This window comes from Oncorhynchus mykiss, chromosome 21 (genome assembly GCF_013265735.2).
Source record: "Oncorhynchus mykiss isolate Arlee chromosome 21, USDA_OmykA_1.1, whole genome shotgun sequence".
In the NCBI taxonomy this organism is placed as follows: domain Eukaryota; kingdom Metazoa; phylum Chordata; class Actinopteri; order Salmoniformes; family Salmonidae; genus Oncorhynchus; species Oncorhynchus mykiss.
In genome coordinates this window covers 52,941,648-52,963,975 of record NC_048585.1, presented here as the reverse complement: position 1 = coordinate 52,963,975, position 22,328 = coordinate 52,941,648, and the positions used below count along the sequence as shown (strand labels likewise).

The 22,328-nt window shown below is 42.7% G+C and overlaps 2 protein-coding genes and 1 long non-coding RNA gene across 4 annotated transcripts in view; 2 read left to right on the top strand and 1 right to left on the bottom strand.

The window, feature by feature from the left end:
- Positions 1 to 15: 15 nt before the first annotated feature.
- Positions 16 to 1,844, bottom strand: LOC110500700 (cystatin-B). Its single transcript, XM_021578207.2, has 3 exons — positions 1,356 to 1,844; positions 1,139 to 1,240; positions 16 to 492 (listed from the first exon to the last, which is right to left on the bottom strand). Exons 1-3 carry the CDS (start codon positions 1,422 to 1,424, stop codon positions 364 to 366), a joined length of 300 nt encoding a protein of 99 aa, XP_021433882.1. The 5' UTR covers positions 1,425 to 1,844; the 3' UTR covers positions 16 to 363.
- A 5,275-nt stretch (positions 1,845 to 7,119) lies between these two features.
- On the top strand, positions 7,120 to 9,182 carry LOC118942792. Its single transcript, XR_005038443.1, has 2 exons — positions 7,120 to 8,673; positions 9,086 to 9,182. It is a non-coding gene; the product is annotated as an uncharacterized LOC118942792 (long non-coding RNA).
- Positions 9,183 to 9,801: 619 nt separating this feature from the next.
- The window catches only part of LOC110500698 (RAS guanyl-releasing protein 2), a 65,355-nt gene continuing 52,828 nt past the window's right edge, over positions 9,802 to 22,328 (top strand). For both annotated transcript variants that reach the window (XM_036958146.1, XM_036958147.1), the window contains exon 1: positions 9,802 to 10,266. The gene's annotated coding sequence lies outside the window, so the exon portion shown is untranslated. The remainder of the gene's footprint in view (positions 10,267 to 22,328) is intronic.

Below are 22,328 nucleotides of genomic sequence, written 5' to 3'. Positions count from 1 at the left end.
ATAATGGACAAGGAATTAATCTTCGTTACAAAGTATTATGATTTATTAACCATGTGGCAAAATAGTATATTGTCTTTAATTGAGTAGGCAAATATACATTCATGTTTGGAGCTCATTCATTATTTCAATTTCCCTTCATACATGAAGGTTTCCCATCAGCTACATATTATAAAATCATTTTAAGAAACACTGAAAACTGATATTAAAAGGCTACCTGGGCTGTAGAATGACCACAGATCTATTATGTGGAGGGAAAGGAGGCTGTGGTGTATTGGGTAGGGTAGGCACCGGGGTTCGGCTCGGACTGCGGCTGGGTCACAGGGGTCATTAGAAGTACTTGATGGGGTCAAAGGTCAGGGTTAATCAGAAGTATTCGATGGGGTCGCTGTGGGCTTTGGACTCCTGCAGGCTGGTCAGCTCCAGTTTGCTTCCGGCGTGTGGCAGCATTTTATACACGCGCAGGTGGACATGGTCTTCACCACCAACATGAACCTGTAAGACACACAAATGTAAGTGAAGGACTGGAATAAAAATATATACATATATGGATGAGTGTTAGGGTTAGAGGTCTCTAACAACTGACAAGTTACATCCATCCATGTTTCATGGAACATGTGAAATGGAATCCAGTATCAATGCACTGAAATGCAGTCTGTGTCCACTGGACACTTGGCTTACAGTGTAACAATGTAGGCTACTGAAAGGGTACTATCAAATAAACTCCATAAACCACCCTCTTTAGTTACACATTACAGTGCCCTTTTTACTGGGTAATTATTCCTGTAATTAAAGTGTAACATGTATTGTAATGACCCATTACTACACTATTTACCCTGTACTAGCGTTACATAACCTTTATTTAACTAGGCAATTCGGTTAAAAACAAATTCTTATTTACATTGACGGTCTACACCGGCCAAACCCGGAAGACAATTGTGTGCCGCCCTATGGGACTCCCAATCACGGCCAGATGTGACACAGCCTGGATAGGGCTAAGAAGTGTGTACTGTAGGGCTGTACCTTAGGGCTGAGGTTAGGAAGAATGAGTAATTGCAATACTTGTTACACTGTAATTACATACCACAGTAATAAGGGGACAGTAATGTAAAGTGTTACGTAGCAAGAAATAATCTGAAACCTTGATGAAGAAGTTGGTCCCTGCCACCAACTGAGTCTTGTAAATTTTCGCTGTGAAAACGTCAAAATTCCTCCCCGTTTTCTGCTCTGCATGCGGCTTCATCTGTGGGCAAAAACATGGTTATCTTTTAGTAGTATTTTAGTAGACTACATTTGGTGGCGAATGGCGTTCATTACTCGATCTACACAGACACTGACAGTCCCCTTTCCTTTCTAACCTCATCACAAATCTTCTGCACCTCCTCAGTGGCATCCTTTGGCCCAGTTGTTCCTCCACACAATGGCATCTTTACTGTCAGACTGACCGAACACCGTCACTGAAACTATCGCACGTTATACCAAATACCACTTTCGCCCACTTTAACACCAAAGACAAAACAAGAAGTCACATGTTTCACCGGATATGAAATCTGAAGTATCCGGTTGAAATGTCCACTCCCCACCAAATAGAGAGAGGCTATTCGGACCATTGGGGTATACGGAGAACATACCGACAAGCCTGGTGCTCAGATTGATTATTGGAGAGAGATTCTATGCTACTAGCCTCATACAAAAACTCCCTGCTTGGCGGGCGACATAACTGCCAAGCGACTGCTTCATAATTATACATCCGGTGAAATCGGTCTCATTGTCCTATCTGTGCGTATACCAACACAGTCTACCCTTAATATGTGCTACATGAACAAAAAATAAGCACAATGTTTTTCGGTACTAATAAGCACAAACTCAATAGCAGAGACCTGATGCCACGCCCCTTCTTAATCTCTAAACGCGACGCGCCCTGAGTTTGTGCTATTAGTAAAGTGAAAGCTCTGGAGGGGCAGAGGAGAGGTTCGGGAAACCCTGCTCTAAAGGAACACCAAGAGAGATGCCTAGAGTGAAATCTCCCTTGGGGGATTTCTCAAGGCTAGGATCGTTACACTACTCCTTCAGTTCAGAAAACACATTCCTGTGCTTCTTTATCACAAATCCCTCACACCTTAACAGGACATGCTTTTGACCCTCAAACACTATTCTTCTTCTGCTCATCAAATCAAAGTTTATGTGTCACGTTTGCCGAATACAACAGGTGTCACCTTACAGTGAAATGCTTACTTACAGGCTCTAACCAATAGTGCAAAAAATTGTATTAGGTGGACAATAGGTAAGTAAGGAAATAAAAACAACAGTGAAAAACAGTAGCGAGGCTATAAAAGTAGTGAGGCTACATACAGACACTGGTTAGTCAGGCTGATTTGAGGTAGTATGTACATGTAGATATGGTTTAAAGTGACTATGCATATATGATGAACAGAGAGTAGCAGTAGTGTAAAAGAGGGGTTGGCGGGTGGCGGGACGCTGCAGATAGCCCGGTTAGCCAATGTCGCGGAGCACTGGTTGGTCGGCCCAATTAAGGTAGTATGTACATGAATGTATAGTTAAAGTGACTATGTATATATGATAAACAGAGAGTAGCAGCTGCGTAAGAGGGGTTGGGGGGGGGGGGGGGGCACATAATGCAAATAGTCCGGCTAGCCATTTGATTACCTGTTCTGGAGTCTTATGGCTTGGGGCTAAAAACTGTTGAGAAGCCTTTTTGTCCTCGATTGGCACTCCGGTACCGCTTGCCATGCGGTAGTAGAGAGAACAGTCTATGACTGGGGTGGCTGGGGTCTTTGACAATTTTTAGGGCCTTCCTCTGACACCGCCTGGGATAGAGGTCCTGGAAGGCAGGCAGGTTAGCCCCAGTGATGTACTGGGCCTTACGCACTGCCCTCTGTAGTGCCTTGCGGTCTGAGGCCAAGCAATTGCCGTACCAGGCAGTGATGCTCTCGATTGTGCAGCTGTAGGAACCATGCCAAATCTTTCTAGTTTCCTGAGGGGGAATAGGCCTTGTCGTGCCCTCTTCTTGACTGTCTTGCTGTGTTTGGACCATTCTAGTTTGTTGGTGATGTGGATACCAAGGAACTTGAAGCTCTCAACCTGCTCCACTACAGCCCTGTCGATGAGAATGGGAGCGTGCTCGGTCCTCCTTTTCCTGTAGTCCACAATTATCTCCTTAGTCACGTTGAGGGATAGGTTGTTAATCTAGCACCACCCGACCAGGTCTCTGACCTCCTCCCTATAGGCTTTCTCGTCGTTGTCGGTGATCAGGCCTACCACTTAATGATGGTGTTGGAGTCGTGCCTGGCCATGCAGTCGTGGGTGAACAGGGATTACAGGAGGGAACTGAGCACGCACCCCTGGGGAGCTCCAGTGTTGAGGATCAGTGTGGCAGATGTTGCTACCTACCCTCACCACCTGGGGGCGGCCCGTCAGGAAGTCCAGGATCCAGTTGCAGAGGGAGGTGTTTAGTCCCAGGATCCTTAGCTTAGTGATGAGCTTTGAGGGGACCTTGGTATTGAACGCTGAGCTGTAGTCAATGAATAGCATTCTCACATAAGTGTTCTTTTTGTCCAGGTTGGAAAGGGCAGTGTGGAGTGCAATAGAGATTGCATCATCTTTGGATCTGTTTGGGCGGTATGCAAATTGGAGTGGGTCTAGGGTTTCTGGGATAATGGTGTTGATGTGAGCCATTACCAGCCTTTCAACGCACTTCATGGCTACAGACGTGAGTGCTACGGGTCTGTAGTCATTTAGGCAGGTTGCCTTTGTGTTCTTGGGCACAGGGACTATGGTGGTCTGCTTGAAACATGTTGGTATTACAGACTCAATCAGGGACATGTTGAAAATGTCAGTGAAGACACCTGCCAGTTGGTCAGCACATGCCTGGAGCACACGTCCTGGTAATCCGTCTGGCTCCGCAGCCTTGTGAATGTTGACCTGTTTAAAGGTCTTTCTCACGTCGTCTACGGAGAGCGTGATCACACAGTCATCCGGAACAGCTGATGCTCTCATGTGTGCCTCAGTGTTGCTTGCCTCACAAGTGAGCATAGAAGTGATTTAGCTCGTCTGGTAGGCTTGTGCCACTGGGCAGCTCGCGGCTGTGCGTCCCTTTGTAGTCTGAAATAGTTTGCAAGCCCTGCCACATAAAACTAGCGTCGGAGCCGGTGTAGTATGATTCAATCTTAGTCCTGTATTGACTCTTTGCCTGTTTGATGGTTCGTTGCAGGGCATAGCAGGAATTCTTGTAATCTTCTGGGTTAGAGTCCCGCACCTTGAAAGCGACAGCTCTACCCTTTAGCTCTCTGCGAATGTTGCCTGTAATCCATGCCTTCTGGTTGGGGTATGAACGTACAGTCACTGTGGGGACGACGTCCTCTATGCACTTATTGATAAAGCCAGTGACTGATGGGGCGTACTCCTCAATGCCATCGGAAGAATCCCGGAACATGTTCCAGTCTGTGATAGCAAAGCAGTCCTGTAGTTTAGCATCTGCTTCATCTGACCACTTTTTTATAGACCGAGTCACTGGTGCTTCCTGCTTTAATTTTTGCATGTAAGCGGGAATCAGGAGGACAGAGATGTGGTCAGATTTACCAAATGGAGGGTGAGGGAGAGCTTTCTACTTGTCTCTGTGTGTGGAGTACAGGTGATCTAGAATTTTTTTCCCTCTGGTTGCACATTTAACATGTTGATAGAACTGATTTAAGTTTCCCTGCATTGAAGTCTCCGGCCACTAGGAGTGCCGCCTCTGGGTGAGAGTAGAAAATGGTAGGAGGGGGTATTTACCTGATGTTGGGTTGAAGCCAGGTCGCTTGACCCTAAGGAAATCACACTACACGCAACAACCCGAGAGAGTAAGGGCCTCATCAAGGCTAACGTTGCGCCTACTTGTCAGGCAGCATGACTACCTTGTTAGGACATTTCTAACTAGTACTAAATGCAGTAGTAATAAACGGACCAATTTTAGCTGGCTCACTGACTTCAATTTCAATATGGGATTAAATACGAAGTGGTGCTATAAAACGTTCAAATCCTCAGACCGACTGACTGTAACCTCAGCCTCTGTCCTGAAGGCAGGAACTCTTAGGTTGCATGTTTTGAAAATAGATTTAAAAATTTTATATTACTTCCAAAATAAGAGGAACCACAGCTAATGTACATTTAAACCACATAGTTATGCACATGTATTCTAACGACATATACAGTGGCTTAAAAAAGTATTCACCCCCTTGGCATTTTTCCTATTTCGTTGCCTTAAAACCTGGAATTACAATTGATTTGTTTAGAGGGTTTGTATCATTTGATCTCTGATTAATGCCCTCCTTGCTTGGTCTGTGAGTTTTGGTGGGCGGCCCTCTCTTGGCAGGTTTGTTGTGGTGCCATATTCTTTCCATTTTTTAATAATAGTGCTCCGTGGGATGTTCAAAGTTTCAGATATTTTTTTATAACCTAACCCTGATCTGTACTTCTCCACAACTTTGTCCGTGACCTGTCTGGCATGCTCCTTGGTCTTCATGGTGCCGCTTGCTTAGTGGTGTTGCAGACTCTGGGGCCTTTCAGAACAGGTTTATATATATACTGAGATCATGTGACACTTAGATTGCACACAGGTGGACTTTATTTAATTAATTATGTGACTTCTTATTTAGGGGCGTCATAGCAAAGGGGGTGAACACATATGCACCACCACTTTTCCATGGAACATTTTTTAAAAAATCATTTTTTGAAACAAGTTATTTTTTTCATTTCACTTCACCAATTTGGACTATTTTGTGCATGTCCATTCCATGAAATCCAAATAAAAATCAATTTAAATTACAGGTTGTTATGCAACAAAATAGGAAAAATGCCAAGGGGGGTGAATACCTTTGCAAGGCACTGTACAGTACCAGTCAAAAGTTTGGACACACCTACTCATTGCAGGTTTTTCCTTTGTTTTTACTATGTTTTGGGTTCTTGAACCAGCAATCCACCTCTCTAATCTCCAGGCCAGTGGTTCCCAAACTTTTTATAGTCCCGTACCCCTTCAGACATTAAACCTGCAGCTGCGTACCCCCTCTAGCACCAGGGTCAGCGCACTCTCAAATGTTGTTTTTTTGCCATCATTGTAAGCCTGCCACACACACACTATACATTTATTAAACATAAGAATGAGTGAGAGTTTTTATCACAACCCGGCTCATGGGAAGTGACAAAGAGCCCTTATAGGACCAGGGCACAAATAATTATATAATAATAATCAATAATTTTGCTATTTATTTAACCATCTTATATATAAAACCTTATTTGTTCATCACAAATAGTGAATCACTCACCACAGGTTAATGAGAAGGGTGTGCTTGACAGGATGCACATAACTCTGCAATGTTTGGTTGTATTGGAGAGAGTCTCAGTCTTAAATCATTTTCCACACACAGTCTGTGCCTGTACTTCGTTTTCATGCTAGTGAGGGCCGGGAATCCACTCTCACAGAGGTACATGGTTGCAAAGGGCATCAGTGTCTTAACAGCGCGATTTGCCAAGGCAGGATACTCTGAGCGCAGCCCAATCCAGAAATCTGGCAGTGGCTTCTGATTAAATTCAATTTTCACAGAACCGCTTGTAGCAATTTTGATGAGGCTCTCTTGTTCAGATATCGTTAAGTGGACTGGAGGCAGGGCATGAAAGGGATAACGAATCCAGTTGTTTGTGTCATCCTTTTCGGGAAAGTACCTGCATTATTGCGCACCCAACTCACTCCGGTGCTTAGCTATATCACATTTGACATTGTCCATAAGCTTGAGTTAATTTGCACTCAAAAAAATCATACAATGATGGAAAGACCTGTGTGTTGTCCTTGTTAATGCAGACAGAGAAGAGCACCAACGGTTAATGTGATTGGATGTTAATTATTTGACTAGGCTACCTGTATTTGACATTGTGTTGTTATTTCGCTGAACACTAGATGGTTTAATTTGATTTTTGGCAGTGAAACGAGGCTACTCAGGCGAGAAAACAACCTCACCCAAATGTTTAGCCCTGTTGGAAAATATAAATGGACTGTTTGAAAATGTGAAGAATTAAAAAAAAATATATATATATATATATATATATATATATATATATTTGTATTTAAAAAAAAATTCAATCACATTTTTATTGGCGTAACCCAGACGGCATTGTGCGTACCCCAGTTTGAGAATACCTGCTCTATGCTACTTACCACACCTTGGTGGTTTGATTTGATGTATAATGTTGTGATATCATCTTGCAGTCTGACTCTCTATGTAGTGTTGAGAAGGGCTTCTACGACGGTGTCTTCCTGGAGAAAGACGATGACGTCATCCTCCGTCAAACATGTCCATACAAAGACCAATCATGTAATTATTCTTACAGTTTCAATAGCTTTAATGTCACTCAGTTTAGAACTTTTTTCTTTAATTCCTCTCACCTGGTTGTCTAGGGCTACATTGAAAGGAAAAACCAGCAGACACTAGGCCCTCCATGGAATGAGTTTGACAACCCTAATGTAGACTAACCTACCCGTTGCCTACTGCACTATATGCCTATCTGCGAACTGTTGGCTAGAGCGCCCGTGCCAAGACCAGAGGAGGCACATTTGCTCTTTAATGCAACAGTTTGTGAAAAAAAACTATCGGTAGAGTTGAAAATGCAATAGAAACACATTGAACATTAGATTTTTTACTCGGGACATGAAAACTCAAGCGACGTCATCACACACTGATTTTTATCTGTAACAAGTCAGTTTGGTGGAAACAACCCACTGGTGGGAAAAGGCACACATTTTCTTCTTGCAGATTTTTAGAATATTCACATGAAAATCTGTCAGCAATTGGATGGAAACCTAGCTACCGCTAAACGATATGAGTGGTGTAGGTAAGTGATGAAGTGAAAACCTATAGGAGGATAGCTCTCTACGAGGTGGGATGAGCATGAAATGACAGCAGGCTGTTCAACACTGAGCCATGCTGACTGACAGATGGCGTGGATTGGTACATGGCAATTCAGTCCCACATCATGTGTTATCACTTATTTGGCTAAATGATTATCCATAGTTGCCTCTTTTGATCCAGCCACAGCAGTCTGTAAATGGACTGTTACCTTGGAGACAAGGTAAGACATTAAGACATTAAGATGATAAAACTTTTACATTCCAATTGAACTCTGCTTGTGACATTTTCTCACATCTTTCTCTCTCTCTCTCTCTCTCTCTCTCTCTCTCTCTCTCTCTCTCTCTCTCTCTCTCTCTCTCTCTCACACATGCCAGCCAGCCGTTCACCAACTAATTTTATGCCTTACACAACTCAGCACATATAGTATGTATTGCGCCACCTTCCTCAAACTCCAGTTCCATACATTTGTTTACCTTATTATTATTTATTTTTTTACCTATGTCTGGATTCTACAGGGATTTTAAGTTGTGACTGTAACTCCATACTAAATCTAATTCCATCTCCTGTATAGTTCTGCCCTCTCTATAGATTATGCTGATGCCCCACCGTAAGAACCTGGAGCTCATTACTGGTTCTGTGGGAGGTGACGTGGCCACAAATCAGTGCCTGGGACACCTTACAGCGCTACCACTGTCTGAACAACAGCCAAAGGGTGGTCAAGACATCTACTGCAACTTCATCTTTAGTGTGTCAGCTCTGCTGCGCCTGGGAGATAAAGGTATGACACCACACTCCCAACAGTCACGTATGTTTAAACATACTTCATTGTTTGTGTGTTTCTCAACCAGTAGTTGAAACGATAAAAAAGTGGTGTCCCCGCCTGCTTCAGTAAAAAGCTGAAGGATGGGGCTGAAGAAATGTAGCCACTCTCAAATTCATAGACAGAGCTGTGGATGCAAGGACTGACCATCACGCCCCCTTCTCAAAGCCCATTGGAGGAGACGACCCAATGTTCCTCGCCTCAGACCTCCTCCAATGGTTTTTTGAGAAGGATGCGAGTGGAGAGGATGTGAGGAGTTAAGCAGAGATGAATTGGGACAGAGTTCATGTCATTGTTTTAGGTGGAATCGGATGTTGAATGATACATTTATTCTGTTTGCACTTATCTTCTACTTGTGCTCTTTCCACAGATGGCTCTGGCTTGCTGATGACATCTGATCTGATCTGACTCCATGCAATTTGACTCCTGTATTACTGACTATATTAAATAAAACTTCCAATGCCAAATTTTTATTCTGTAATTGATAGACAATGGTACTTCCCAATCAGACAATTACAAAAATAAAGAAATAAGGAATCTGTTTTCCTCAGTGCAATGTTTGCTGAATGCATGGTGTTGTTTTCTCCTCAGTCCTCTGAATGCTGTGTGTAGTTTTTCAGTTCTAAACGACCATCATCGAGTTCATCAAATCAAATGTACATTGTCAAATCAAATCAAATTGTATTGGTCACATACACATGGTTAGCAGAAGTTAATGCGAGTGTAGCGAAGTAATCTAACAATTTCACAACAACTACATTATACACACAAGTGTAAAGGAATTAATAAGACTATGTACATAACAATATATATGGATGAGCGATGGCCGAACGGCATAGGCAATATGCAGTAGATGGTATAGAGTACAGTATATGCATATGAGATAAGTGATGTAGGGTATGTAAACATTATATAAAGTGTTGTTGTTTAATTCCGTAAAACCTCCATCCGAGATTTCGGGAAAACAAGGGAATAAAAAAAAAAAGTTGCAATAATTTTGCAAGGCTAGTCATGCACATATCCATTTTTTTTTGTTATTGCCGGTGGGGTGCTATGATGAGGCATCGCCAATAGGCGGGACTTTGAGACAGTGGATTGAGCTAAACCATTGCATTGTGAACCACATAGCAGAGCACACGTGAGTTAGTACGGCTCTAGCGATCAACAGAAATGACGGTAGCCTAAGCCGCAACAGGCATCTATTTTAACTTGGTGCTAAGTGCAGGCGGTAGTTCGTTGCACGGGCAGAAATGTGCATTTGGGACCTGTAGCATCAACTCCAACGGATCGCCTTTCTGAAACTTATGACTTCATTTTTTGCATAATTTTTTGCGTCTTTTTCCAAGGACTTGCAAGTGCATGCATGGGCTTTATCGTTTGGTTTAGGGGCTACCAAAAAGGCTATACCCTAACAGTTAGATCATCGGAACAGCCAGCCTACATGGTCTGGTAATTTGTTTATGAAAGGTATCCTGGCACACAGTCTGGTGCCAGACTGACATTATTGACTGGGCAGACATTTCATGTGATGGGACTCTCCAAACTCTGAAGGTAAGACATCTATCTCTAGTCTACAGCAGAGTGCAGGTTTATACACCTGTGATGTAATGCGTGGTCCGCGTTATTTTATAACCTTTACACATGACTGTTTTCTCGTGGTTTGGACGGCTCTTGGCATCATTTAACTCACTTTTTTCTTTATACCTCATAAGGCGAGCTTGTGGAGGGTTATTTGAAAAGAGGCAAGCTGTGACGCAAGTTATATTTGAATAGTGTTTTCTTTTCCAATGGCTCTTTCAATGATCCCCAAGTTGCGCAATGCTATTTGAGCAATAATTGGATATGATTTACGGGCAATCGCGCAAGAGAGGGTTAATCATGTAAACTCATACAGTGGGTATGTACTGTGCTTCATACATCATAACCACACACATTGCCCCATGAAATCAAATAATCAGTGAGCAGTAGGCAGTGGCGCGTTATTGCATTCTCTAGCAAACCGCACCTTTGTGGTTTTCACAGTAGCCGAGTACCAGGGTGAGTATTCTCACGCCTATTGGATGAAATAGATAGGCTATATTTGTGTATGAGACAGACAGGGTTATCATGTTAAGACTGCCATAGATAATGTTACCACAGCTGTTTAGTCTGGGCTGTCTATTCTACCCCCTGTTGTAATTAGCAGCTATAGACCTCATTACATCATTGTTCAACACGGAGAAACTCATTGTATGGCTATTCATCTATACTGAACAAAAATATAAACGCAACATGCAACAATTTCAAAGATTCTTCTGAGTTAGAGTTCATATAAGGAAATCAGTCAATTGAAATGAATTCATTAGGCCCTAATCTATTGATTTAACATACTGGGCGGTGGCGCGCATCCATGGGTGGGCATGGGAAGGCATAGGCCCACCCACTTGGGAGCCAGGCCAACCCACTGGGGTGCCAGGCCCAGCCAATCAGAATGAGTTTTTCCCCCATTACATGATCTGGCAACAGCTCTGGTAGACGTTCCTGCAGTTAGCATGCCAAATGCACACTTCCTCAAAACTTGGATGTCTGTGGCATTGTGTTGTCTAACAAAACTGCACATTTCACAGTGGCCTTTTATTGGCCCCAGCACAAGGTGTACCTGTGTAATCATCATACTGTTTAATCAGCATCTATGCAACACCTGTCAGGTGGAGGGATTATCTTGACAAAGGATAAAATGCTCACGAACAGGGGTGTAAAGAATTTTCTGTCACAAACCATGAGAGAAATATGCTTTTTGTGCGGTATGGAACAATTCTGGGATCTTTTATTTCAGCTCATGAAACATGGGACCAACACTTTATGTGTTCCGTGTATATTTTATCAGTGTATGATTGAATAGCGAGGTAAAACGAGGCATTGTTATGACCTGGTAATATATCTTTCTACACTAATATCACTCATAGTCCTACATCATATTCAAATCAAATTTGAATACATACAGATGTTAATGCAAGTGTAGCGAAATGCTTGTGCTTCTAGTTCCGACCGTGCAGTAATATCTAACAAGTAATCTAACAATTTCACAACAACTACCTAATACACACAAGTGTAAAGGAATGAATAAGAATATGTACATATAAATATATGGATGAGCGATGGCCGAACGGCATAGGCAAGATGCAGTAGGTGGTATAGGGTACAGTATATACATATGAGATAAGTAATGTAGGGTATGTAAACATTAAATAAAGTGGCATTGTTTAAAGTGACTAGTGATACATTTATTACATCCCATTTTTAATTATTGAAGTGGCTAGAGATTTGAGTCAGTATGTTGGCAGCAGCCACTCAATGTTAGTGATTGCTGTTTAACAGTCTGATGGCCTTGAGATAGAAGCTGTTTTTCAGTCTCTCGGTCCCAGCTTTGATGCCCCTGTACTGACCTCGCCTTCTGGATGATAGCTGGATGAACAGGCAGTGGCTCGGGTGGTTGTTGTCCTTGATGATCTTTTTGGCCTTCTTGTGACATCGGGTGGTGTAGGTGTCCTGGAGGGCATGTAGTTTGCCCCCAGTGTTGCGTTGTGCAGACCTCACTACCTTCTGGAGAGCCTTACAGGTGTGGGCGGAGCAGTTGCCATACCAGGTGGTGATACAGCCCGACAGGATGCTCTCGATTGTGCATCTGTAAAAGTTTGTGAGTGCTTTTGGTGACAAGCCAAATTTCTTCAGCCTCCTGAGGTTGAAGAGGTGCTGCTGCGCCTCCTTCACCACGCTGTCTGTGTGGGTGGACCAATTCAGTTTGTCCGTGATGTGTACACCGATGAACTTAAAACTTTCCACCTTCTCCACTACTGTCCCATCGATGTGGATAGGGGGCTGCTCCCTCTGCTGTTTCCTGAAGTCCGCGATCATCTCCTTTGTTTTGTTGACGTTGAGTGTGAGGTTATTTTCCTGACACCACACTCTGAGGGCACTCACCTCCTCCCTGTAGGCCATCTCGTCGTTGTTGGTAATCAAGCCCGAACTACTGTAGTGTTGTCTGCAAACTTGATGATTGAGTTGGAGGCGTGCATGGCCACGCAGTCATGGGTGAACAGGGAGTACAGGAGGGTGCTGAGAATACACCCTTGTGGGGCCCCAGTGTTGAGGATCAGCGGGGTGGAGATGTTGTTTCCTACCCTCACCACCTGGGGGCTTCCCGTCAAAGTCCAAGACGCAGTTGCACAGGGTGGGGTCTCGACCCAGGGTACAGGGTATAAGGGCAATAATAGCTACAATAATAGCTAACTATTAGGTCTGTTATTCATAAGCGGTTTTGAGTGCTGCTACCCACCACTGATTACAGCATATAAATCCCTATACACAGTGATATGAATCAGCTATGAGCATTGGTTTACATTCCAGTCTGTGCACCATGCTATGTGTGGCTCCGCAGGTCAAAAATGAAATATGTTCAACCTTTTCTACCGCTCCGCTAGTAGGGTCCTCGCCGCTCACCTTCCCACAATCCTCTGCACATTTTCTCTGTGTGCCCTTGTTGAAAATGAATGGGAGTGGAACTTCTGCTGAATTCGCTGTTGGAGAAAACCCTGCATTACTCTGTGTGTGGGAGCTCAGACAGGGGCGTGGGCGGCCTGACTCCACCGGCTCTGTCAGGCACTTTCCTCCAACCGCCCACGGAGCAGCGGGGATTAGGGCAGGGCCTGGTGTTCTGAATGTTTTTTTGTTCTGCAGCCTCATTGATTTGACCCGCTAGGATGTTTTCTGTCAGACTTAAAGCTGCAATATGTAACTTTTTGGGCAACCCGTCCAAATCCACATAAAAATGTGAGTTATAGATCTGTCATTCTCATTGAAAGCAAGTCTAAGAAGTGGTAGATCTGTTCTATGTGCACAATTTCTATGCTTCCCGTTTTCTATGCTCAAGTTTCATTTTGGCTTCTTTTACTTTCGGTTTTGTACACCCGCTTCAAAATGCTGAAAATACAATATGTTTGGTTATGGAAAATATATTTCACAGCGGTTAGATGGTACAATGATTATCTTCTACACTATACTTGCTTGTTTTGTCACATGAACTGAAATTCGGCCAACTATTAGAGTTCTAACAACCAAAGCCTTTAAGGCTTTGACTTGTAAGTCTGTCTGTCTGGGGGTTTTCAATAAAGCCTCTGACAAAGAACATTACAGCAATACAGTGTGATGATGAGAGATATAAACTATATGGCCAAACGTATGTGGACACCTGCTTGTCGAACATCTCATTCCAAAATCATGGGCATTAATATGGAGTTCATTCCCCCATTGCTGCTAGAACAGCCTCCACTCTTCTGGGAATGCTATCTACTAGATGTTGGAAAATTGCTGCAGGGACTTGCTTCCATTTAGCCAAAAGAGCATTATTGAGGTTGGCCACTGATGTTGGGTGAATAGGCCTGGCTTGCTGTCGGCGTTCCAATTCATCTCAAAGGTGTTCGATGGGGTTGAGGTCAGGGCTCTGCAGGCCAGTCAAGTTCTTCCACAATGATCTTGACGAGTGGTGGAAAAAGTAACCAATTGTCATACTTGAGTAAGATACCTTAATAGAAAGTTACTCTAGTAAAAGTGAAAGTTATTAAAATACTACTTGAGTAAGTCAAAGTATTTGGTTTTAAATGTACTTAAGTATCAAAAGTAAGTGTAACTGCTCAAATATACTTAAGTACCAAAAGTAAAAGTATAAATTATATTAATCAAAACAAAATGTATTTGTCACATGCACTGACTAAAACAGGTGCAGACCTTACTGTGTAATGCTTACTTACAAACCCTTAACCAACAATGCAGTTTTAAGAAAAGTAAAGTTAAGAAAATATTGACTAAATAAACTAAAGTAACACAATACAATAACGAGGCAACAGTATATACAGGGGATACAGGTACCGAGTCAATGTCTTGGGGAACAGGTTAGTCCAGGTAATTGAGGTAATATGTACATGTTGTTAGGGGTAAAGGGGCACATTGTTTTTAAAATGTATGGATAGCCAGGGGTACACTCCAACACTCAGACATTATTTACAAAAGATGCATTTGTGTTTAGTGAGTTCACCAGAGGCAGTAGGGATGACCACGTGTTCTCTTGATCAGTGCATGAATTTCACAATTTTCCTGTCCTGCTAAGCATTCAAAATGTATGGGTACTTTTGATTGTCAGGGAAAATGTATGGAGTAAAAAGTACAATATTTTCTTCAGGAATATAGTGGAGTAAAAGTTGTCCAAAATATAAATAGTAAAGTACAGATACACCAAAAAACTACTTAAGTAGTACTTTAAAGTATTTTTACTTAAGTACTTTACACCACTGATCTCAACAAACCATTTATGTATAGACCAAACTTTACATTTGGCACTACTATTCGGGCAGTTAGCATTCTCCTGGCATCCGTCAAATCCAGATGAGTCCCTCGACTGCCAGATGGTGAAGCGTGATTCATCACTCCAGAGAACACATTTCCATTGTTCCAGAGTCCAATGGCGGCGAGCTTTACACCACTCCAACCGATGCTTGGCATTGCGCATGGTGATCTTAGGCTTATGTGCGGCTGCTGGGCCATGGAAACCCATTTCATGAAGCTTCCGACAAACAGTTTTTGTGCTGACGTTGCTTCCAGAGGCAGTTTGGAACTCGGTATTGAGTGTTGCTACCGAGGACAGATGATTTTTACGCGCTACACGCTTCTGCACTTGGCGGCCCCATTCTGTGAGTTTGTGGGGCAGCTCTAGCAGGGCAGAAATTTGACGAACTGACTTGTTGGAAAGGTGGCATCCTCTGACGGTGCCACGTTGAAAGTCACTGAGCTCTTCAGTACGGGCCATTCTACTGCCAATGTTTGTCAATGGAGATTGCATGGCTGTGTGCTTAATCTTTATTCACTTGTCAGCAACGTGTGTGGCTGAAATAGCCGGATCCACTAATTTGAAGGGGTGTCCACATAACATGTAGTGTATATGTACAGGTCTTCTAAAGTCAAACCTCATCAGCTTGTTCTGGTGAGATTCTGTTCAAGTTGCATGACGAGCTGAGTGTGTATGTTGTTGATTAGCTGCTGCAATTATTTTAATATTAGGTAACATGCTTACTCTGCTCTTTTTGCGAATCAGTTTCTGATTGAGAGAATTGCGCCATCATGTAAATATGTTTTATCCATCCACTGTCCTTGCGCGTGCTCCCTTTAGCAACCACACATAGTATGCAGCACTTTCAATACAAAATCCCTTTGCAAAATCAAATCAGACAATTGGTCAAAGAGCATTAGCTCAGGAGTTAACGCAAGTCTTCAGATGTCAGGCAAGGTAACTCATTGGCTCATTCACTAATTGGCTACCCTGTAACTATTCCCCAGGTCGTTGCTGTAAAGGATAATGTCTTCTCAGTCAATTTACCTGAACAAATAAAATAAGGGTTAAATAAATCCATAAAAGCACCTCCATTACATGTGGCGTGATAGAACCTACAACAAGTCATTTGATTGGTTGTCCACACCTCAGCAGCAGGAACAAAAGGAATTCAGCAAGGGTGGGTGTAATGTGCAGTTAGAAGATAGATCTCTCCCCGTATATACAGTAACTCACCTCCTCTCTCCCGTTTCTGCAGGCACATTGCCTCTCCCAAAGCCTTCTGTATACATGCTTAACATTTTGCTTGTCTCCAGAGGCTCCTAGAGCAGCCAGCGACCTCTGACTTGCGTCAACGCCGCCATGCCCCAGTGCCTTGTTAGGCAAACTGGCCTTAATTGGATTCTTTGTAAAGGGCTAATTTATGCCAAAGGACTGAGATCTGGTTAGAGGAGGGATAGAGAGGGGCGAGGGAGAAGGAAAGTGATGGTGGTGGGGGGGGGGGTGGTAGAGAAGGAAAGAGAGGGATTTAGGACTGGGGGAGAGTGAGAAGGATGGAGGAAGGAAGTACAGAAGCTGATCAGTAGAAAGACAGAGGAAGCAAAATCAATCTCAGGAGAGCAAAATAAACCAACAAAGAAAGTAATTACAGGGAAGCAGCTAACCAGAGGCATGCAGTCGCTTCACTGCCTCCTCTCCTACTCGCTCCCTCCTCTCCCTCTCTCTCTTCCACGCTCTTTTTCTTTTTCTTTCTTTCCCTTCCTGTTTCTGCCCCCCCCCACACACATTCCTGAGAGGACCTGGGCAATTTCATCCTGTCAGTGCTCCTTTCACCTTAAAGGGCAAAGATGGAACGCCTGGGAGAGAGAGACACTCGTAACAGCTAAAGGTCAGGCTGTCCATAATTAAAGCAGCCAGGTGATACATAGTCAATGAGGTGGCTGGGAGAACAAATGGAACGAAAATGGGTGACCACACAGGAGTATCTGCCCTGTTGAGTAGTAAAAGCATTGATGCTTATTCTGACTAGAGTGCACTGTCTACATCCAGTATCTGCAACAGGTGTGAGAGTATACACTTCACTTGTTTAAATGAATTTACCATACTCCTGGAATAGAGCGTGTGTTCGTACATTTCATTATTTCTGTTGTGACCTCTGTTTATGTCTGTGTCCACAAAAATACACACAGAGACCCTTCTATTGCTCAGAGTTCATCTAATAGCTAGATACAAATGTAGACTTTTCAGAGTTATCTTCATTCCTATCATGCCCCAAGTCCCCATCTTGCACACAGACATAGCAGAGATGGAAGAGCAAGCAAGACACCCTACTCTGAGGTTTTTTTTGGTTCAATGAAAGTCAATTAACTAAGTAGACCAGACCCAGCTGCTATTGCATTGGTGTCTATGGGAGACCCACCCCATTAAGTAGACCGGAACTGAGAATTATTTTCAATGGTAAACAGATGGAGTGAACTATCTTAATTTATCCACCATCTTTGGCCCTATTACTAACACAGTAAGTGGTGGTTTTCCTCTCGGTTTTGGGGGATGTGTCATAGAGATAGATTGAGGACTCTAGATGGATATAACATGGAGATTGATGAGCATGGACATTATTGAGTCCTCTATCTATCTCTATGGGTAATTCATTCACTCTTTACATAATTCATTGGCTGCTTGGTTGATATGAAACCGTTATTACTTACTGTGAATCAAATCAAATGTTATTAGTCACATGCGCCGAATACAACAGTGAAATACTTACTTAAAAGCCCCTAACCAACAATGCAGTTAAAAAATACGGATAAGAATAAGAGATAAAAGTAACAAGTAATTAAAGAGCAGCAGTAAAATAACAATAGCGAGACTATATACAGGGGGTACTGATACAGTCAATGTGCGGGGGAACCAGTTAGTTGAGGTAGTATGTACATGTAGGTAGAGTTATTAAAGTGACTATGCATAGATAACAACAGAGAGTAGCAGTGGTTTAAAGTGAGGGCGATGGGGGGCACTGCAAATAGTCTGGGTAGCCTTTGACAAGATGTTCAGGAGTCTTATGGCTTGCGGGTAGAATCTGTTTAGATGCCTCTTGGACCTAGACTTGGCGGTCCAGGACCACTTGCCGTGTGGTAGCAGAGAGAACAGTCTATGACTAGAATGGCTGGAGTCTTTTACAATTTTTAGGGCCTTCTTCTGACACTGCCTTGTATAGAGGTCCTGGATGGTAGGAATCTTGGCCCCAGTGATGTACTGGGCCGTACGCACTACCCTCTGTAGTGCCTTGCGGTCGGAGCCTGAGCAGTTGCCATACCAGGCAGTGATACAACCAGTATCACCATGCTCTCGATGGTGCAGCTGTAGAACCTTTTGAGGATCTCAGGACCCATGCCAAATCTTTTCAGTCTTCTGAGGGGGAATAGGTTTTGTTGTGCCCTCTTTATTACTGTCTTGGTGTGCTTGGACCATGATAGGTTGTTGGTGATGTGGACACCAAGATACTCTCAACCTGCTCCACTACAGCCCCGTCGATGAGAATGGGGGCGTGCTTCTTTTTCCTGTAGTTCACAATCATCTCCTTTGTCTTGATTATGTTGAGAGAGAGGTTGTTGTCCTGGCACCACACGGCCAGGTCTCTGACCTCCTCCCTCAAGACCGTAGGCCTACCACTGTTGTGTCATCAGCAAATGTAATGATTGTGTTGGAGTTGTGCCTGGCCTGTCAGTCATGAGTGAACAGTGAGTATAGGAGGGGACTGAGCAGCACCCCTGAGATGCCCCTGTGTTGAGGATCAGCATGTTGGATGTGTTGTTACCACCTACCCTTGCCGCCCCCAGGTGGTGTGTCAGGAAGTCCAGGATGCAGTTCCAGAGGGAGGTGTTTAGTCCCAGGATCCTTAGCTTATTGTTGAACTTTGATGAACTTTGACGGCACTATGCTGTTGAACGCTGAGCTGTAGTCAATGAATAGCATTCTCACATAGGTGTTCCTTTTGTCCAGGTGGGAGAGGGTAGTGTGGAGTGCAATAGAGATTGCATCATCTGTGGATCTGTTGGGGCGGTATGCAAATTAGGGTGGGTCTAGGGTTTCTGGGATAATGGTGTTGATGTGAGCCATGACCAGCCTTTCAAAGCACTTCATGGTTACAGACGTGAGTGCTACGGGTTGGTAGTCATTTAGGCAGTTTACTAGAGGTCGACCGATTCTGATTTTTCAATGCCGATACCAATTATTGGAGGACCAAAAAAGCCGATACCGATTAATCGGCCGATTTTGTATTTTATTTATTTATTTATTTATTTATTTGTAATAATGACAATTACAACAATACTGAATGAACACTTATTTTAACTTAATATAATACATCAATAAATTCAATTTAGCCTCAAATAAATAATGAAACATTTTCAATCTGGTTTAAATAATGCAAAAACAAAGTGTTGGAGAAGAAAGTAATATGTGCCAATATGCAATATGTGCCATGTAAAAATGTGTGCCATGTAAAATATGTGCAATGTAAAAAAGCGAAAGTTTGAGTTCCTTGCTCAGAACATGAGAACATATGAAAGTTGATGGTTCCTTTTAACATGAGACTTCAATATTCTAAGGTAAGAGGTTTTAGGTTATAGTTAATATAGTATTTATAGGACTATTTCTTTCAATACCATTTGTATTTCATATACCTTTGACTATTGGATGTTCTTATAGGCACTATAGTATTGCCAGTGTAACAGTATAGCTTCCGTCCCTCTCCTCGCCACTACCTGGGCTCAAACCAGGAACACATCGACAACAGCCACACTCGAAGCAGCGTTACCCATCGCTCCACAAAAGCCGCGGCCCTTGCAGCGCAAGGGGAATAACTACTCCAAATCTAAAAGTGAGTGACGTTTGAAATGGTATTAGATGCTGCTCAGTCAGACTGCTCTATCAAATCAGACTTAATTATAACATAATAACACACAGAAATACAAGCCTTTAGTCATTAATATGGTCGAATCCGGGAACTATTATTTCGAAAACAAAAAGTTTATTATTTCAGTGAAATACGGAACTGTTTGGTATTTTATCTAACGGGTGGCATCCCTAAGTCTAAATATTCTTGTTACATTGCACAACCTTCAATGTTATGTCATAATTACGTAAAATTCTGGAAAATTAGTTCGCAATGAGCCAGGCGGCCCAAACTGTTACATATACCCTGACTCTGCGTGCAATGAACGCAAGAGAAATTACACAATTTCACCTGGTTAATATTGCCTGCTAAACTGGATTAGTAGTTATAACTAGTGCTTATGATTGGTTGTTTTTTATAAGACAAGTTTAATGCTAGCTAGCAATTTACCTTGGCTTCTACTGCATTCGCGTAACAGGCAGGCTCCTCGTGGAGTGCAATGGTTAGAGCGTTGGACTAGTTAACTGTACGGTTGCAAGATTGAATCCCCTGAGCCGACAAGGTGAAAATCTGTTGTTCTGCCCCAGAACGATTAACCCACCGTTCCTCGGCCGTCATTGAAAATAAGAATGTGTTCTTAACTGACTTGCCTAGTTAAATAAAGGTATTGAAAAAAAAATAAAACATTGGCGCCCAAAAATACAGATTTCCGATTGTTATGAAAAATTATTTTCAAATTATCGGCTATTCCGATTAATTGGTCGACCTCTACAGTTTACCTTAGTGTTCTTGGGCACAGGGACTATGGTGGTCTGCTTAAAACATGTTGGTATTACAGACTCGGACAGGGAGAGGTTGAAAATGTCAGTGAAGACACTTTCCAGTTGGTCAGCGCATGCTCGCAGTACACGTCCTGGTAATCCATCTGGCCCTGCAGCCTTCATATCGGCTGCGGAGAGCGTGATCACACAGTCTTCTGGAACAGCTGGTGCTATCATGCATGTTTCAGTGTTATTAGTTTAGCTCGTCTGGTAGGCTCGTGTCACTAGGCAGCTCTCAGCTGTGCTTCCCTTTGTAGTCTGTAATGGTTTGCAAGCCCTGTCACATCCGACAAGCATCAGAGCCGGTGTTGTATGACTTGATCTTAGTCCTGTATTAACGCTTTGCCTGTTTGATGGTTCGTCGGAGGGCATAGCGTGATTTTTTATAAGCTTCCGGGTTAGAGTCCCGCTCCTTGAAAGCGGCAGCTCTAGCCTTTAGCTCAGTGAGGATGCTTCCTGCAATCCATGGCTTCTGGTTTGGGTATGTACTAGAGGTCGACCGATGCTCTCAACATGACAACATATGAAAGCTGGTGGTTCCTTTTAACATGAGTGTTCAATATTCCCAGTTAAGAAGTTTTAGGTTGTAGTTATTATAGGAATTATGAAACCGTTGACTATTTCTCTCTGTACCATTTTGTATTTCATATACCTTTGAATATTGGATGTTCCTATATGCACTTTAGTATTGCCAGCTTAATCTTGGGAGATGATAGGCTTGAATTCATAAACAGAGCTGTGTGTCAAGCATTGCTAATAGCTGCAGGCAAACGCAGTAAAGTGCTGTTTGAATTAATGCTTACAAGCCTACCACCGCTCAGTCAGACTGCTCTATCAAATCAAAGACTTAATTATAATGAGCACACAGAAATACAAGCCTTTTGGTCATTAATATGGTCAAATCCGGAAACTATCATTTCGATAACAAAATGTTTATTCTTTCAGTGAAATACAGAACCGTTCTAAATATTCTGTTATATTGCTGTTACATTGCACAACCTTCAATGTTATGTCATAATTATGTACAATTCTGGAAAATTAATTACGGTCTTTGTTAGGAAGAAATGGTCTTTACACAGTTCGCAACGAGCCAGTTGGCCCAAACTGCTGCATATACCCGGACTCTGCTTGCACTGAACTCAAGAGAAGTGACACAATTTCCCTAGTTAATATTACCTGCTAACATGCATTTATTTTAACTGAATATGCAGGTTTAAAAAAATATACTCTGTGTATTGATTTTAAGAAAGGCATTGATGTTTTTGGTTAGGTACATTTGTGCAATGATTGTGCTTTTTTTTCGCAATAATTTGTTAAATCACCTGTTTGTCGAAGGTGAAGTAGGCTGTGATTCGATGGTAAATTAACAGGCACCGCATTGATTATATGCAACGCAGGACAAGCTAGTTAACCTAGTAATATCATAAACCATGTGTACTTAACTAGTGATTATGTGAAGATTGAGGATTTTTTATAAGATAAGTTTAATGCTAGCTTGCAACTTACCGTGGCTCTGCAGCCACAAGGTCCTTTTGAT

What these genes read in the sequence shown, in the direction of transcription:
- LOC110500700 (XM_021578207.2), bottom strand. Translation starts at nt 1,424, where the DNA reads ATGCCATTGTGTGGAGGAACAACTGGGCCAAAGGATGCCACTGAGGAG. An exon ending in TGCAGAAGATTTGTGATGAG is followed by an intron (nt 1,241 to 1,355) that starts GTTAGAAAGGAA and finishes TTTTGCCCACAG; the next exon opens with ATGAAGCCGCATGCAGAGCA. An exon ending in GGACCAACTTCTTCATCAAG is followed by an intron (nt 493 to 1,138) that starts GTTTCAGATTAT and finishes TGTGTCTTACAG; the next exon opens with GTTCATGTTGGTGGTGAAGA.